This window comes from Hyperolius riggenbachi, chromosome 1 (assembly GCF_040937935.1).
Source record: "Hyperolius riggenbachi isolate aHypRig1 chromosome 1, aHypRig1.pri, whole genome shotgun sequence".
NCBI lineage: Eukaryota > Metazoa > Chordata > Amphibia > Anura > Hyperoliidae > Hyperolius > Hyperolius riggenbachi.
Window position 1 is genome coordinate 10,047,103 of NC_090646.1, and position 18,523 is coordinate 10,065,625.

At 47.3% G+C, this 18,523-nt stretch overlaps 1 protein-coding gene across 1 annotated transcript in view; it reads left to right on the forward strand.

The window, feature by feature from the left end:
* The window catches only part of LOC137545273 (vomeronasal type-2 receptor 26-like), a 41,544-nt gene extending 26,748 nt beyond the window's left edge, over positions 1-14,796 (forward strand). The window contains exons 4-5 of the mRNA XM_068266776.1: positions 13,502-14,283; positions 14,764-14,796. Of these exons, the coding sequence (XP_068122877.1) occupies positions 13,502-14,283; positions 14,764-14,796 (815 nt within the window). The remainder of the gene's footprint in view (positions 1-13,501; positions 14,284-14,763) is intronic.
* Positions 14,797-18,523: the final 3,727 nt, after the last annotated feature.

Genomic DNA, 18,523 nt, shown 5'->3' on the forward strand with positions numbered 1-18,523 from the left:
TGCGTGCACTCACTGTCTGAGTGTACACACACCCACACTCCATTTCCTTCTGATCGCTGATTGATTATTGTAATTAGTTAGTTCTACTTACTGTTACTACTTACTCTTACTGTACTAGGAGTCTAGGACACTCAGTCACTGTGTTCATAGGCTACTAGCTCCTGCGTGCGTGCACTCACTGTCTGAGTGTACACACACCCACACTCCATTTCCTTCTGATCGCTGATTGATTATTGTAATTAGTTAGTTCTACTTACTGTTACTACTTACTCTTACTGTACTAGGAGTCTAGGACACTCAGTCACTGTGTTCATAGGCTACTGGCTCCTGCGTGCGTGCACTCACTGTCTGAGTGTACACACACCCACACTCCATTTCCTTCTGATCGCTGATTGATTATTGTAATTAGTTAGTTCTACTTACTGTTACTACTTACTCTTACTGTACTAGGAGTCTAGGACACTCAGTCACTGTGTTCATAGGCTACTAGCTCCTGCGTGCGTGCACTCACTGTCTGAGTGTACACACACCCACACTCCATTTCCTTCTGATCGCTGATTGATTATTGTAATTAGTTAGTTCTACTTACTGTTACTACTTACTCTTACTGTACTAGGAGTCTAGGACACTCAGTCACTGTGTTCATAGGCTACTAGCTCCTGCGTGCGGTCACTCACTGTCTGAGTGTACACACACCACCCACACTCCATTTCCTTCTGATCGCTGATTGATTATTGTAATTAGTTAGTTCTACTTACTGTTACTACTTACTCTTACTGTACTAGGAGTCTAGGACACTCAGTCACTGTGTGTTCATAGGCTACTAGCTCCTGTGTGCGGTCACTCACTGTCTGAGTGTACACACACCACCCACACTCCATTTCCTTCTGATCGCTGATTGATTATTGTAATTAGTTAGTTCTACTTACTGTTACTACTTACTCTTACTGTACTAGGAGTCTAGGACACTCAGTCACTGTGTTCATAGGCTACTAGCTCCTGCGTGCGTGCACTCACTGTCTGAGTGTACACACACCCACACTCCATTTCCTTCTGATCGCTGATTGATTATCGTAATTAGTTAGTTCTACTTACTGTTACTACTTACTCTTACTGTACTAGGAGTCTAGGACACTCAGTCACTGTGTTCATAGGCTACTAGCTCCTGCGTGCGTGCACTCACTGTCTGAGTGTACACACACCCACACTCCATTTCCTTCTGATCGCTGATTGATTATTGTAATTAGTTAGTTCTACTTACTGTTACTACTTACTCTTACTGTACTAGGAGTCTAGGACACTCAGTCACTGTGTTCATAGGCTACTAGCTCCTGCGTGCGTGCACTCACTGTCTGAGTGTACACACACCCACACTCCATTTCCTTCTGATCGCTGATTGATTATTGTAATTAGTTAGTTCTACTTACTGTTACTACTTACTCTTACTGTACTAGGAGTCTAGGACACTCAGTCACTGTGTTCATAGGCTACTAGCTCCTGCGTGCGTGCACTCACTGTCTGAGTGTACACACACTAAATTTACTTGTGATTACTACTGATTATTGTAACTGCTAGTTGTACTTCCTGACTGTTACTACTTACTTACTGTACTAGGGGACACTCACTCAGTCACCTCACCAACCAACCCACTCCATTAAAGTACCCCACTTTTCACCCGCCCTTTTACAAAACTTTTGTCTATACGCCCAAAACATTTAAGATGTCTGGAAGTGGCAGCCAGCGCGGTTTGGGCAAGGGGAAGGGCAGCAAGGGAATCAGGAGGAGAGGGAGCAGCATTGTGGCAAGCCGCGGCCACGGGCGCGCCACCATGCACAGTTCCGCAGCAGCAGCAGCGTCAGTGGCTAACATTCCTCCCATAGCCACTGGCCGTGGACGCCTTGGGCGCCGCCCAGCAGGAGCATCTGCAACTCACGCTGCAGAGACACAGCAGCAGCAGCGTGTAGCACCTGCTCCCATTTTCCTCCAGCCGGGTCGGAAACGTCCCATTGAGGAAAAGGATGCAGACACTGTGGTGCAACTCATGACGGAGGATGAGCAGCCCGCCATCAGCTCTGCATCCGAGGCCTCCACCCTCACCACCACCACCACCCCTGTTCGCAGCAGCCGCCCAGCAGGGTCTGGGGAGGAGGCCAGTTCACCGTCACTCGCCGACCTGTCATTCAGCAGTCTTTTGACCCCAGGCATCATGAGTAAATTGTCTGCTGTTGTTGGCGATCTTGAGGAGGAGATGCTGATGGGCACTTTGGGGGATGAGGGATTGGACAGCAAGACTGTGGCGACAGTCAAGCAGCCCATCCATGCATCAGGAGAGGAGTTTGGGGGGTCCTCATCCCAGCAGGACATGTTTCAGGAGGGGGAGGATGATGATGACCCGGTGACAGACAAAGACTGGGTGCCACCACCTCCAGGGGATGTCGTCCTCAGCAGCTCTGAGATGGAGGAGGAGGATGCTCTTGTGGGCCTTGCAAGGAGGCGCATCATTGCAAGCATTGGCAGCAGCAGTAGGCAGGTCCCACAGCCTGCTGGTGTCTCAGGCTCAGCAGCAGCAGCAGCAGCATCTGCCAGTACCACCACCAGCCGCACCCAAGCCCCCCAAGCCCCCCCCCCCAACCACCACAGGGAGACAGGCAGCAGCGCTTCCATGCCGTAGGGGGATGTTTAAGTCACCAATCTGGCGATATTTCACCATGCCCACTGTGTACAACAAGTACGCCACTTGCAACCACTGTCAGCGGAAGTTGAGCAGACCCCTTAAAGTTCTGCACCAGCTCGCTCATCAACCACCTTGTGGCTAAACATTTCCACCAGCATGAGGAGTTCCAGAGGCTGAAGGCATCTGGTGCTGGCAGTGGCACCACACCCATCACTGCACAGCCTTCAGCAGCAGCAGCAGCAACAGCAGCCACCCGCCCTCCTGCTCCTCCAGCAGCACCAGCAGGAGTGCGGAAACGCACTGCTCCTCCCCCCTCTGCAACTCCTGCCGCCAACACTGAGGCCTGTTCTGGCAGCCAGTCCTCAGTGGCCTCCTCTGCTGTGTCTGCTGATTCCCGTGTCAGCAAAAGGCCACGCCAGAGCCTTTTGAGCGAGTCCTTCCAGGGGGTGGTTAGGGCTCTGCCTCCCAGCAGCCGTCGCGTGCGGCAGCTGAACGGCTTGCTGGCACGGGCCATGTGCTCCCAACTCCTGCCGTACACGCTCGTGCAGGAGGGGAGCGACATTCGTGCGCTGCTTGCTTGCGCAGCCCCAGACTGGCAGCTCCCCAGCAGACACTTCTTTGCCCGCAAGGCCATTCCTGCACTGCACCGCTTTGTGATGGCCAATGTGGAGCGAGGGCTGGAGCACGCGGTTGGTGAAAGGGTCCACGTCACCATGGACTCCTGGAGCAGCCGCTTCGGGACAGGCCGCTACCTGTCCTTCACTGTCCACTGGGTCAGCTTGGTGGAAGGGGGTGAGGATGGGAGAGCAGCAGCGGGCACAGCAGCAGCAGCAACACAGTGGGTGGTGCCACCCCGCAGGCTCAGGGGAACTGCAGCAGGTTCCTCCGATCCTCTGCCATCCTCCGGCACACCTGGCCAAATCCCCCGCCTCAGCAGCAGCGTGAAGGCCCGCCACTGCCAAGCGCTGCTGCACTTGGTCAGCCTTGGGAAGACCAAGCTGACGGCAACCCATGTGTTGGCCAAACTCCAGGAGCAGGAGAGGATTTGGCTGACCCCCAGAGGCCTCAGAGTCGGAGAGGTGGTGGCCGACAATGGGGCCAATCTGGTTGCCGCAATAGACAGGGGAAACCTGACCCACATCCCCTGTCTTGCCCACGTGCTGAACCTGGTGGTGCAGAAGTTCCTGCGCACCTACCAGGGGATGGGCGAACTGCTGGAAACGGCAAGGAATGTTGTGCGTCACTTCCGGCGCTCGGCTGCAGCCTGTGCGAGCCTGGAAGACGTGCAAAAGGAGCTGGATCTGCCACGCCATCGGCTGATCCTTGACGTTCCGACTCGCTGGAACTCCACCCTGGCGATGTTGGAGTGTCTGGTTGAACAGAGGCGCGCTGTCAAACAGTACCTTGCCCTGGCCACTGTTTCCGCAGCTCAGAGAAGGGACAAGACCAGCAACTTCCCGTCCATCGTCCCCGATGATGACTGGAGGCACATGCAGCAGGTGTGCTTAGTGCTGGCTCCCTTCCTGCAGGCCACAAACATGGTGAGCAGGGACCATGCTATGGTCTGCGAGTGGGTGCCCCTGGTTTCTCTGCTGAACAGGGCCCTCGATGCTTTGCTGGAACAGGGAGCGGCAGCCTTGGACCAGCAGGAGCGGCAACCAGCTGCGCAGTCCACCTCTGAGGGGGAGGAGGAGGAGGACTTGGTGGAGGTCCCTGACCTGGCAGCTGATGAGGGGGATCAGCACAGCGCAGCTGAGTTGGTGCGGGGGTGGAGAGAGGATGAGGCGGCAGAGGAGGAGGATGAGGACAGCACTGACGTCGATGTGCCAGCAGACGTGGCCTGCCTCTTCCCAATGGCAGCGCACATGCTGACGTGCCTGCGCAGGGACCCCAGGGTGATCCAAATGAAGCAGAGGGAGGACATCTGGATCAGCATGATGTTGGACCCACGCCTCAAGGGGAAGTTGAGCCAGTTCCTGCCGCCTGCAGGAGGAGACCCAGCGCAACAAATAAGGAGCTTGCAGCAGGCCCTTGTTGAGCGCTTGGAGGAAGCCTTCCCCCAGCCTTCCACCCCCACTGTCCAGCAGCCAGCACAGAGGCAGCAGCAGGTGCCTGCATCCAGCAGCAGCAAGCGCCCCACAGACCTGCTGTCTCTCAGCCACGAGCTCTACAGGACTGTAGAGGCTCCGGCAGCAGTGACTAGAGAGGAGATGCATGCAGCAGCATCCTCCTCCGGTCACAGCCAGCGCCTGACCCGCATGGTGGCTGACTACATGGGGTCGTACAGCGGGCTTGACAGCGATGCCCCTGTTGATCCCATGGAGTATTGGGTCAAGCGCATGGAGATCTGGAGCGAGCTGGCGCAGTACGCCCTGGAAGTGCTGTCCTGCCCCCCTTCCAGCGTGCTGTCCGAGCGCTGCTTCAGTGCAGCTGGTGGCGTGGTCACCGAGAAACGCTCACGTCTGTCTCACAAGTCTGTGGACAGACTGACGTTTCTCAAGATGAACCAGGCATGGGTGGAAGGCGAGTTCCTGGCCCCTGTTGTCGGCGAGAGGGGGACATGAACTGGCTGCCGGAACCATCGTTAATGTGCCTTACCACCCTTTACCACCTCCTGGCTCCTGCTCACTAAGCCAGCCTGGTTCACTTTGACTATTACGTCACCTGCAGCCACACATTTTACACCTACAGTGGGCTGTAGCCCTTCTGCTGTCTGTCTGTGTTTCCCACTGCCAGGGTACACAGAATTACCTTCTTCTGCTGCCACTCTGCCACCAGCTATTACGTCAAACAATAGCTATATTGGTTGCAAAACCAAAAACCAAAAAACCATAAAAAAAAAAAAAAGGTTTAATTTTTCTGAGGTGCCCGGGTTGAAAACTGTGTTGTCCCAGTTGTGTATTGGACACAATGTGGGCTGCACGACCGCTGTCTGGGACCTCCTGTTGTGTTTATTTACAGCCCTGGTATCACCGCTAGGTACCAGGGCTATTATGTCACGCTGCCTACCTGCTGCCACACTCACACTGCTCCTCCATACCTCCTCCTGCTGCTGCTGCTGCTGTCTGTCTGTGTTTCCCACTGCCAGGGTACACAGATGATTTACCTTCTGCTGCCACTCTGCCACCAGCTATTACGTCAAACAATAGCTGCTCGCCTACTCCTCCATTCCTCCTCCTGCTGCTGCTGTCTGTCTGTGTTTCCCACTGCCAGGGTACACAGATGATTTACCTTCTGCTGCCACTCTGCCACCAGCTATTACGTCAAACAATAGCTATATTGGTTGCAAAACCAAAAACCAAAAAACCATAAAAAAAAAAAAAAGGTTTAATTTTTCTGAGGTGCCCGGGTTGAAAACTGTGTTGTCCCAGTTGTGTATTGGACACAATGTGGGCTGCACGACCGCTGTCTGGGACCTCCTGTTGTGTTTATTTACAGCCCTGGTATCACCGCTAGGTACCAGGGCTATTATGTCACGCTGCCTACCTGCTGCCACACTCACACTGCTCCTCCATACCTCCTCCTGCTGCTGCTGCTGCTGTCTGTCTGTGTTTCCCACTGCCAGGGTACACAGATGATTTACCTTCTGCTGCCACTCTGCCACCAGCTATTACGTCAAACAATAGCTGCTCGCCTACTCCTCCATTCCTCCTCCTGCTGCTGCTGTCTGTCTGTGTTTCCCACTGCCAGGGTACACAGATGATTTACCTTCTGCTGCCACTCTGCCACCAGCTATTACGTCAAACAATAGCTATATTGGTTGCAAAACCAAAAACCAAAAAACCATAAAAAAAAAAAAAGGTTTAATTTTTCTGAGGTGCCCGGGTTGAAAACTGTGTTGTCCCAGTTGTGTATTGGACACAATGTGGGCTGCACGACCGCTGTCTGGGACCTCCTGTTGTGTTTATTTACAGCCCTGGTATCACCGCTAGGTACCAGGGCTATTATGTCACGCTGCCTACCTGCTGCCACACTCACACTGCTCCTCCATACCTCCTCCTGCTGCTGCTGCTGCTGTCTGTCTGTGTTTCCCACTGCCAGGGTACACAGATGATTTACCTTCTGCTGCCACTCTGCCACCAGCTATTACGTCAAACAATAGCTGCTCGCCTAATCCTCCATTCCTCCTCCTGCTGCTGCTGTCTGTCTGTGTTTCCCACTGCCAGGGTACACAGAATTACCTTCTGCTGCCACTCTGCCACCAGCTATTACGTCAAACAATAGCTATATTGGTTGCAAAACCAAAACCAAACAAACCATTAAAAAAAAAAAAAAGGTTTAATTTTTCTGAGGTGCCCGGGTTGAAAACTGTGTTGTCCCAGTTGTGTATTGGACACAATGTGGGCTGCACGACCGCTGTCTGGGACCTCCTGTTGTGTTTATTTACAGCCCTGGTATCACCGCTAGGTACCAGGGCTATTATGTCACGGCGAGCTGCCTGCCTCATTGACTGCCTGCTGCCACACACTCATCCTCCTCCTCCTGCTGCTGAATTTACCTCCTGCTGTCTTTGTGTTTCCACTGCCAGGGAGCACATACAATGGCGCTTCCAACATGCGTGCGCCCACCAGCTATTTGTTACGCTCAAAAATAGCTGCATTCCTTTAAAAAAAAAAATTGAAAAGAGAAATACGTGAAGAAGAAGAAGACGATATTGAAAAGGAAGGAGAAGATGAAGATGAAGAAGAAGAAGAAGAAGAAGAAGAAGAAGAAGAAGAAGAAGAAGAAGAAGAAGAAGAAGAAGAAGAAGAAGAAGAAGAAGAAGAAGAAGAAGAAGAAGAAGAAGAAGAAGAAGAAGAAGAAGAAGAAGAAGAAGAAGATCGAGAAGAAGAAGAAGAAAGATAAAGAAGAAGAAGAACAAGTATATACAGTAACACTACTGAACAAAATTAAGGACACAACTTCTCTTTCCACATTTTTTTTTAAAGGAACATCCCCACATAATCACTTGCTGTTGTTACTTGGAAAAAAAGAGGTTTCTTGCATCATTCACCCTCAAAACAAGTGTTGGAAGCTATTTAAGGCCAATTCGAATAGTCAGCTCGAATAGTTAGCTCGAATACCGACTCGAATAGTGAGCTCGAAGTCCGAGGTCGAATCGAATAGTAAAAATTATTCGACTCGAATATTCGACTGACCTCGAATAATTTACTATTCGAATTCGACCAAACTCGAATTTTAAAAAGGGGTATTTGAGCATCACTACTTTCAATGCAAGGAAAGCATCTAAGCCCCCTTTAAATGCAGGTATAGAGTTTGCCATAACGACTTCCTGTGGCAATGCATTCCACTTCTTAATCACTCTAACTGTAAAGAACCCTTTCCTAAATAAATGGCTAAAACGTTTTTCCTCCATGCGCAGATCATGTCCTCTAGTCCTTTGAGAAGGCCTAGGGACAAAAAGCTCATCCGCCAAGCTATTATATTGCCCTCTGATGTATTTATATATAATGTGCCAATGTCTTTTGATGCATGAAAGCACTTTATTGGACAATCCGTGGTATTGGCATCACAAAAGGTAACCGAGGACCCAAATCACGCATTTGGTCAGTCACAGATTCTGTAGGATGCAAAATCCTTTGCAATTCATTCTGTATCAGTGTGGTAGGATACCCCGGCTGTGAGAGTTTTCCCACCATCTGCTGTCTTCTGTGCTGCTCAATAATGTTAGCATCTGACACAATGCGGTTAACCCTCAGTAATTGACTCCTGGTGACCGAGCGGAAAACAGCAGGTGGGAGGAAGCTCTCATTGCGGAGAAGTTGGTTACGATCAGTGGGCTTTTGGTAAGAGACCAAGGCATTATTTTGCACTATATATATATATATATATATATATATATATATATATATAAATATATATATAACTGTGTGTGCGTGTGCATTAGAGTTGGCCCGAATGGTTTGCCGGCGAACGGTTCCAGGCGAACTTTGGGTGGTTCGCGATCGCCGGTGAAGGCGAACTTTCGCAGAAGTTCGATTCGCCCCATAATGCTCCAATAGGGTCAACTTTGACCCTCTACATCACAGTCAGCAGGCACATTTTAGCCAATCAGACTACACTCAGTCCTGGAGCCACTCCCCCCATTATATAAGGCTGGCTCCGCCGGCCATTACACTCACTCGTGTGCCTGCAATAGTGAGAGAAGGGACAGTTGCTGGCAGACTCTCATAGGGAATGATTAGTTAGGCTGTTATAGGCTTGTTAGCTTGCTCCTGGCTGATTCTTATTGCTAAAATAGCACCCCACAACAGCTCTTTTGAGAGCTAATGTTCTCCCTGATGTGTTTTGTGTGTGTATGTTGTTCACTGACACTGACATTATACAGCCCTATCTGTTGCAGCTGGACCTTGGTAATTGTTATTACTGTGCCAGCCAGGTCTGGCCTAACTATCTATACTGGGACACCTACCTATGCCTACCTAACTACTGGGGCACTTACTTACCTATACGGGGACACCTACCTACCTATACTAGGGGACCTACCTATGCCTACCTACCTATACTGGGTCTCCTACCTATCCCTAGCTAACTACTGAGGCACCTACTTATGCCTACCTACCTCTACTGGAACACCTACCTATGCTTACCTACCTATACTGGGACTCCTACCTATGCCTAGCTAACTACTGAGGCACCTATCTATGCCTACCTACCTATACTGGGACACCTACCTATGCCTACCTACCTACACTGGGACTCCTACCTATGCCAACCTACATACAAGAAGATAATAAGGTTGTTGCTTCATTGTGGACAGAGTAAATTTAAGCAGCTGGACAGTCACTGTTGTTCTATCATTGAGCTACCACAGCCCGGCGACCATATGGGCTGGAAAACCGCCATGGCTTGCACTCTGGCCATGTTGCGCACCAGTCCAGCACGGCCGTCACTACGCAAAAACAGCTGTTTGGGGTGCGTTACACAGTGAGTTTGGTGTGTCAGTGTGAAGCAGTACTCTAATTACACTCCCTGCTTGATGTATACACATGCAAGATGTTTGAAAGCACTTCAGGTCTGTAATTTAGCATTCAATGTGATTTCTACCCTTAAAACGCTGCTTTGCGTTAGGTGTTAGACCCCTTGAAACATGTTTTCCATCACTTTTCTGGCCAGCATAAGTGTTCCTAGTTTTCAAAGTTCGCCCCCCATTGAAGTCTATTGCGGTTCGCGAACCGAACCTTGCGCGGAAGTTCATGAACCGAAAACAGTTTGCAACATCTCTAGTGTGTATGTGTACAGTGTGTGTGTACAGAGTGTCTGTGTGTGTGTGTGTGTGTGTGTGTGTGTGTGTGTGTGTGTGTGTGTGTGTGTGTGTGTGTGTGTGTGTGTGTGTGTGTGTGTGCAGTGTGTATGTATGTGTGTGTGTGTGTGTGTGTGTGTGCAGTGTGTATGTATGTGTGTGTGTGTGTGCGTAGTGTGTGTGTGTGTGTGTGTGCATGTGTACAGTGTGTGTGTGTGTGTGTGTGTGTTTGTGTGTGTGTGTGCGCAGTGTGTGTAGTGTGTATGTATGTGTGTGTGTGTGTGTGCGTAGTGTGTGTGTGTGTGTGTGTGTGCGTAGTGTGTGTATGTGTGTGTATGTGTGTGTATGTGTGTGTGTGTGTGTGTGTGTGTGTGTGTGTGTTCGTGTGTGCGCGTGTCTGTGTTTATGTGTGTCAGTGTGTGTGTGCGTGTGTCTGCTTAAGAGTGTGCATGTGTGTGTGTGTGTGTGTTGTGTGTGTGTTGTCTGTGTGTGTGTGTGTGTGTGTGTGTGTGTGTGTGTGTGTGTGTGTGTGTGTGTGTGTGTGTGTGTGTGGTGTACGTAGGTGTGTGTACAGTGTGTGAGTGTATGTACAGTACAGGCCAAATGTTTGGACACACCTTCTCATTCAAAGAATTTTCTTTATTTTCATGACTATGAACATTGTAAATTCACACAGAAGGCATCCAAACTATGAATTAACACATGTAGACATATAGTACATAACCAAAAAGTGTGAAACAACTGAAAACATGTCATATTCTAGGTTCTTCAAAGTTGCCACCTTTTGCTTTGATTACTGCTTTGCACGCTCTTGGCATTCTCTTGATGAGCTTCATGAGGTAGTCCCCTGAAATAGTCTTCCAACAGTCTTGAAGGAGTTCCCAGAGATGCTTAGCACTTGTTGGCCCTTTTGCCTTCACTCTGCGGTCCAGCTCACCCCAAACCATCTCGATTGGGTTCAGGTCTGGTGACTGTGGAAGCCAGGTCATCTGGCGCAGCACCCCATCACTCTCCATCCTGGTCAAATAGCCCTTACATGACCTTCAGGTGTGTTTGGGGTCATTGTCCTGTTGAAAAATAAATGATGGTCCAACTAAATGCAAACCGGATGGAATAGCATGCCACTGCAAGATGCTGTGGTAGCCATGCTGGTTCAGTATGCCTTCAATTTTGAATAAATCCCCAACAGTGTCACCAGCAAAGCACCCCCACACCATCACACCTTCTCCTCCATGCTGCACGGTGGGAAGCAGGCATGTAAAGTCCATCCATTCATCTTTTCTGCGTCGCACAAAGACACGGTGGTTGGAACCAAAAATCTCAGATTTGGACTCATCAGACCAAAGCACAGATTTCCACTGGTCTAATGTCCATTCCTTGTGTTCTTTAGCCCAAACAAGTCTCTTCTGCTTGTTGCCTGTCCTTAGCAGTGGTTTCCTAGCAGATATTCTACCATGAAGGCCTGATTCACACAGTCTCCTCTTAACAGTTGTTCTAGAGATGTGTTTGCTGCTAGAACTCTGTGTGACATTGACCTGGTCTCTAATCTAAGCTGCTGTTAACCTGCGATTTCTGAGGCTGGTGACTCGGATGAATTTATCCTCCGCAGCAGAGGTGACTCTTGGTCTTCCTTTCCTGGGGCGGTCCGCACGTGAGCCAGTTTCTTTGTAGCGTTTGATGGTTTTTAAGAATGCACTTGGGGACACTTTCAAAGTTTTCCCAATTTTTCAGACTGAGTGACCTTCATTTCTTAAAGTAATGATGGCCACTCGTTTTTCTTTACTTAGCTGCTTTTTTCTTGCCATAATACTAATTCTAACAGTCTATTCTGTAGGACTATCAGCTGTGTATCCACCTACCTTCTCCACAACGCAACTGATGGTCCCAGCCCCATTTATAAGGCAAGAAATCCCACTTATTAAACCTGACAGGGCACACCTGCTGAAGTTCATCAAGAGAATGCCAAGAGTGTGCAAAGCAGTAATCAAAGCAAAAGGTGGCTACTTTGAAGAAAGAAAATTGTTCACTGGGAAAATTTAAATTGCAGCCATTCTTACACTTTTAATGTCAGGGTTCTCAAACTTCACACAGTTGGTTACTGGAATTAATATTCAGGAAAGTGGGTGGAGCCTACAACAGCTAATCAAAATTCACCTACCACTTACGGATTCTGCAGACGCTTATCTATGCCCCTGCAGTAAATAAGCGTCTGCAGTATGTTTGTTTTTTGTCGCCGCCCTGATCGCCGCACTTCTCCCGTCCGCAATCGCCGCTGTCCTGTCCCTTCGTGATCGGGGAATGCTTCCATCCCCGATCACTAAGTCTGCGATGACTCACAGAGTTGTTTAACAAAAATCCCCCCCCAGAAACAAAATGTATACATTTTGTTCCGTGTTAGATTTACAGAACAAAGAACTCCATAGCGCCATCTTGTGGCCAAAAAGTAAAAATACATCCAAAAACAGTCTAATACACTAACCCATAGGGTAATTAAATAGTGTTTTTTTTTTTATATATATATTTTTAACCTCTTCCTCCCCACCCCATAGTTACCAAAATAAAACACTTGTAAATAAAAAAAAATGCACCATTAAAAAAAAAAATATATATATAAATGGTTACCTTAGGGAATTTGTTAATATGTGTTATTACTGTGGATTTTGTAATTAAAGTCTTGGAATAATTATTATAATATAAAAAACACCTTTATTTCCAAATAAAATATTATCGCCACACTTTTTACTAGGGACACAATTTAAACGTTGTAATAACCTGTGGACATATGAGCAAATAAAATGTGTCTGTTTCATCATCAATAGCACATTTTATGTTAAAATTACAGTGGCTGAAAGCTGAGAATGGTGATTTTTTATTCATTTTTTTTCTACTTCTTCCTTGCAAAATACATATAAATAAAATAATGGTTAGCAAAAAGTACTGCCCAGAGAAAGCCTACTTTGTCCTGCAAAAAAATAATATATAGATCATGTCAGTGTGATGAGTAGCAATAAAGTTATTGGCGAATGAAATTGCTCTGGTCCTGAAGTCGAAAAACCTGTGATCCTGAAGTGGTTAAGGGGAATATTTAAATTGCTGCCATTCTTACACTATTAATGACAGAGGCCTCAAACCTGCTACAGTCGGTCATTGGGTGACTGGTGTTCAAATGCAGAAAAGGGGGTGGGGCCACAAACAGCCAATCAGATTTGTTTCATGGGTTCAAGTAATAAATTGTTTTATGCAATGTACAGTATATAATTTAATATTTGTTCTCTGTCCACGTTTCGCATGAAGCTGCGAGTGGTGAAGTTTCTACACCGCAAAGAACCTGTGCTCCTAAACTGACCAAACCATGTCAACGATTGGGGTTTGACATACTAAATTTGAGTCATGATTCCTCCCAATGTGGTTCACCATGGAAGGCTATCCAAGGGCCTAGAAGGGCTTTAGGCGTTACATTGTCATCTATTTGTAGTTTCCACATTTCCCAGTTCCTACCTATTATTTCTTTAATTCTCTCTGACATCAGGGAGAAATCAAAGGTGAAAATGAATTTTTCCAACTAATTTTGTTCTTATTTATAGACAGCGAACATTGCCAGAGATGCCCTGACGTAGAATGGCCAAATCAGAAGAAAACAACCTGTATTCCCAAAACATTAGAGTATTTGTCATATAAAGAAGATAGTTTGACTCTTATCTTCTCCATCACGTCTCTGTTAGGTGCAATCACCACTGCAGTTTTATTGAAAGTGTTTATTTCCTATCGGGATACACCGGTAGTTAAAGCAAATAACCGGGCTGTGAGCATCATTCTCCTGGCCTCCATCTTGCTGAGCTTCCTCTCTGTGTTCTTGTTCCTCGGACGTCCTGTAGATGTAACCTGTATGTTAAGGCAAACATCATTTGGAATCATCTTCTCCGTTTCTGTCTCCTGTGTTCTTGCCAAGACTATCATTGTCTACATTGCTTTCAAAGCCACCAAACCTGGAACCCGCTGGAAAAAGTGGGTTGGGCAAACACTGTCTAATTATATTGTATTAACATGTTCATCTGTCCAAGTTCTGATTTGTGGTATCTGGCTGTCAGTGTCTCCTCCCTATCAGGAGTATGACATGTTCTCTTCACCTGGGAAGATCATCATTCAGTGTAATGAGGGGTCAGTGATTGGCTTCTACTCTGTGTTGGGCTATATGGGGTTTCTGGCAGCTGTGAGTTTTCTCCTGGCTTTCATGGTGAGGACATTACCGGACAGCTTTAATGAGGCCAAGTACATCACGTTCAGCATGCTGGTGTTCTGCAGTGTCTGGATTGCCATGATCCCGGCCTATCTGAGCACCAGAGGGAAATACATGGTGGCTGTGGAGGTATTTGCCATACTGACCTCCAGTGCTGGATTATTAGGCTGCATATTTGTCCCTAAATTATACATTATTCTCCTGAAGCCAGAGCTAAACATTAGACTAGTCTTGTTAAAACCAAAAAATTAACATAGTAAACTGAGCTAGGGAAATTCTAGCCTAGGTTTATGTATTAGAGATTGTTGGGGGTTTTTACCTGTTTTGTCATCTAAAATTAGCATGTGTAAAGTAGACAAGACTGAAATAAAAATTGTTAATTGCAATTACTCTCAAATTGTGTTTGCTTGAAAAAAAAAAAAAACACAGAAGAGATATTATTTAGGTATTCTACTTCTACTTCAGCTAGTGGAACTCCCCCCTCCCCCTCCCCAAAAAGTTTTTGTAGTAGCATGTTGCTTGAGTTGTATTAGCTGATTAAATTACACAAAAAACTTTCAAGGCAAAGAATGTTAATTTGTAATTAGTTTTGTCCATGTTTATTTTCAGGAACCTAGCGGACATCCAGGAGGAGATGGCTGATAGGCAGGAGGAGACCTTGTCCATGATAGTGGTGGATAGGTCAGGGGTGTGGAGTTAGTATGTCATCTGCATACAGGTGATAGTTTAAACCCATGGAGGCGATAACCTTGCCAATGTAGGATGTGTATTGGGAGAACAGTAGGGAGCCAAGGACCGAGCTTTGGTGGAATCCCACTGAGACTTATTGAATGAAGTTGTGATGGGGCAGTTAGAGAGGTAGGAGGAGAGTCAGGCCAGGGTGAGGTCATGAATGCCAATGGACTGGAGGAGTAGCAGATGGTCCACTGTGTCAAAAGCTGCTGAAAGGTCAAGGAGTAGAAGAATGGAGCATTTGCCTTCAGCTTTAGCTGTGGTGAGGTCATTGACCACTTTGGTGAGAGCTGTTTCAGTTGAGTGGGCAGGCTGAAATCCAGATTGCAGTGGGTTCAATAGGGAGTTGGCATTGAGGTACTTGGTCTGGCTTTTGTGAACCAGACGCTCAAGGAGTTTTGAGGCAAAGGGGAGGAGGGAGATAGGGCGGTAGTTGGAGGGTTGCGAGGGGTCGAGGGAGGGTTTCTTCTTGAGCAGGGGTAGTACACTGGCCTGCTTGAAGTCTGAGGAGTAGGTGCCCGTGGATAGGCCGAGGTTAAACAGGGCAGTGAGGACTGAGGCCAAAGCCAGGAAGTGAGGATGGAGTAAGTCAAAAGGGACGGGTTCAAGGGGGAGGCAGTGGTATGGGAAGTTTGCAGTAGGTGGTTGACTTCCTCAATGATAGTAGGAGTGAAGGAGGTGAGGGGAAGATAGGGTGGAGGAGGAGCTGTATGGGGGGGGGGGGGGTACGAGAGGATTGAAGGCAGGTTATTTATGATTGTACATATATTTTTATTTTCATTGTTATAGACAATATTTTCAGATTTGATTACATGAAGGAACAATACAATATGGTTATAGACAATATTATAACATTTCGGCTATACTCCGCGCCCTTTTTTACAGGCGCCTTTATTTCATGTATGCCTCTTTAATGCTTGTTAGCATTTTGGCATCTATGCATAACCATGATTGTGCATTCTAGCAAAAATAAATCTGATTCATATTTTGGTAATTCAAATACAACGTTAAACTAAATAAAATGTTGGATGACACTTGATGATAGTTTGTGGAATTTCCAGATCACCACCAGTATGTGAAATTCTCATTTCTGCCATCTGGCCGATCAGAAAGCCCTATGTCCACAGCAAAAAGCTCCAAGCAAGCAATCAGTGGTTAGCCAACCATCCTCGTATACAAAGAGCTTTCCTTCACTGGGCTAGGAAGGAGGTACAGAGATAAAGGGAGATCAGTGGGTGTTAGGAATATGGTGACCATTGAACTTCCCAGAGGTGAGGGCACTCTCACGGCACAGGGTCTTGTTGACCATGAGTCTTCACCTGAGAATTCGACAAGGGTCAATTGTCATTGCTACCTAGTGCCCACTAGGTCACACCCAATGAGATACCCCAAACAATCATAGGAAGAAAGCATGAAAAAGTTGGAAGTTTGTAAGCAGAAAAAATCTGAATGGAAGACAGTAGACATAGTCATAAACAAGCCAGAATCCAGGCTGCTAAGGTTCATAGTCAAGGTCTGAGTCGGTCAAGTAGGAGTACTTTCAGAGTCCAGTAAACAGGTCAACGTCAGGGTAGGTGGCACATGGGAAATTCAGGAGACAGGACAGAGGTCAAACCAAGGAATCAGATCTAAGAGCCAGGTCAATGTAGGTAACAAGCAAGAAGCAGGAGAGTCAGGCAAGATGAGTTGGCAACAGCTGATCTGGATCAGGAGCAAGCATAGAACAATGCGGAGAGGCTAGAACAGCAAGTGGTCAGGCTTACCAATGCTGACAGAACAATCAGCATGATAAACCTGGCAAGACTGGCTTTTATAGCCAGGTGGGCTGCCATAGGCATCCCAGAGCACCCTGCACTCGCGCAGACATGAATCCATGGCATTGCGCAATCCCAGAAGTCACACCACGTGTGCCCGCATGCGCCAACCCAACAAGGAAGTGAAACCTCACAGAGTATCATGACTGTGAGTGGCAAGAGGAATGCCCACAAGACACAGCAGGTACAAGTGAGTATAACAGTGGGCTGCTTGATAGTATTTGTGATATGCTGAATCAGAAAAATAAAAAAGGGAAACCCGGGAGCCAAATCTGTTGTAGCATTTAAGGTGAAGGTAAGCAAATACATGCGTAATCACACTTTTCTGGTTGTCCACCTGCAATCAGTATAATAATGTGGGGAAAAAAGTCCCCACTCAGCCTCTAGGGTTCAGGAATGGTTACTCCAAATGAAAGGAAAATTCTATGAATTTTGAAACACAAGTAGCCAGTAACTGGAGGTACTCAAACGGATGTCAATTAATTTAAAATGGTAAAAAAAAAGTAGATGTTGGTGTACCTTCAATGATGACAAGAGTTTGATATTTTTAGCTAAAAACTCAGAGCAATCTGTAGCTACTGGCAAGGATTATTTACCCGAGGAAGTGGCTTCAGGCCACAAAGCGCATTGTTGTTGTACTTGCTAATAACTGTAACTATAAAATTATCGGAAAGCTGTCATCATTAAAGGTAAGTGCTCCACTCTTGGCTCTAGATACATCTCTGGCACCGTATTTGGCCTGAAGAAGTGGGCGTTACACCCATGTAACGTGTTGTCTGTACATGATTGAACTTCATATGTGTATGAATGTGTCGGTATTGAGGTAAGCCAGCTCTTCCTTTCTGAATCAGAATCATTTATTTCACCAAGTACAAAAGAGGGAGGTTGTACAAAGAATAACTTTTGGCTCATACAGGTTCTGGAAGGAGGGGGGAGGATAACGTCCAAAAGCCAAAAGCCGAGGCTGCCATACTACAGCGCCACCAGTCGCACTTCTCAATCATCTCTTATCCCTAAAGTGACATCAGGGTGGGGGGAGGGTGAGTCAGAGAGAGGTCAAGGCTCAGAAGGCTTCCTTTATTATTTTAGGTGTTTTTAACATAGTTTTATTTATCATTGGGCGCCTTAGTGGCTAGATAGTGTAATGGTTAAGGGCTTGAACAGGGTTCAAATCTCTGCTATGCCTGTTCAGTAAGCCAGCACCTATTCAGTAGGAGACCTTAGGCAAGTCTTCCTAACACTGCTACTGCCTATAGAGCGCGTCCTAGTGGCTGCAGCTCTGGTGCTTTGAGTCCGCCAGGAGAAAAGCGTGATATAAATGTTATTTGTCTTGTCTAATTTTTCTCTCGACAACTGTTGAACACAAAAGGCAAGGCCATGCCTGCCTACAAATCATTAAGCAGTGGCTGGATGGTGTAATGGTTAAGGGCTCTGCCACTGACACAGGAGACCAGGGTTCGAATCTTGGCTCTGTCTGTTCAGTAAGCCAGCACCTATTCAGTAGGAGACCTTACGCAAGTCTCCCTAACACTGCTACTGCCTATAGAGCGTATCCTAGTGGCTGCAGCTCTGGTGCTTTGAGTCCGCCAGGAGGAAAGTGCAATATAAGTGTTTGTCATTGTCTCTCCCCCTTTGTGCTTTTCACCCTCCTTTGGCTCTGCCACTGTGATACGTCCTTTGTTGTTTTGCCAAGAGTGAGACTGCATCCAGTTACAGCTGGTCCCCTGAGTGGAAAATCTTCACCTACCTTCAGTGGTTGGCTGCCCCCTGTGCAAACTTCCTTTGTGAGTACCACAACCTTTTTGTAAATTTGCCATTGAACT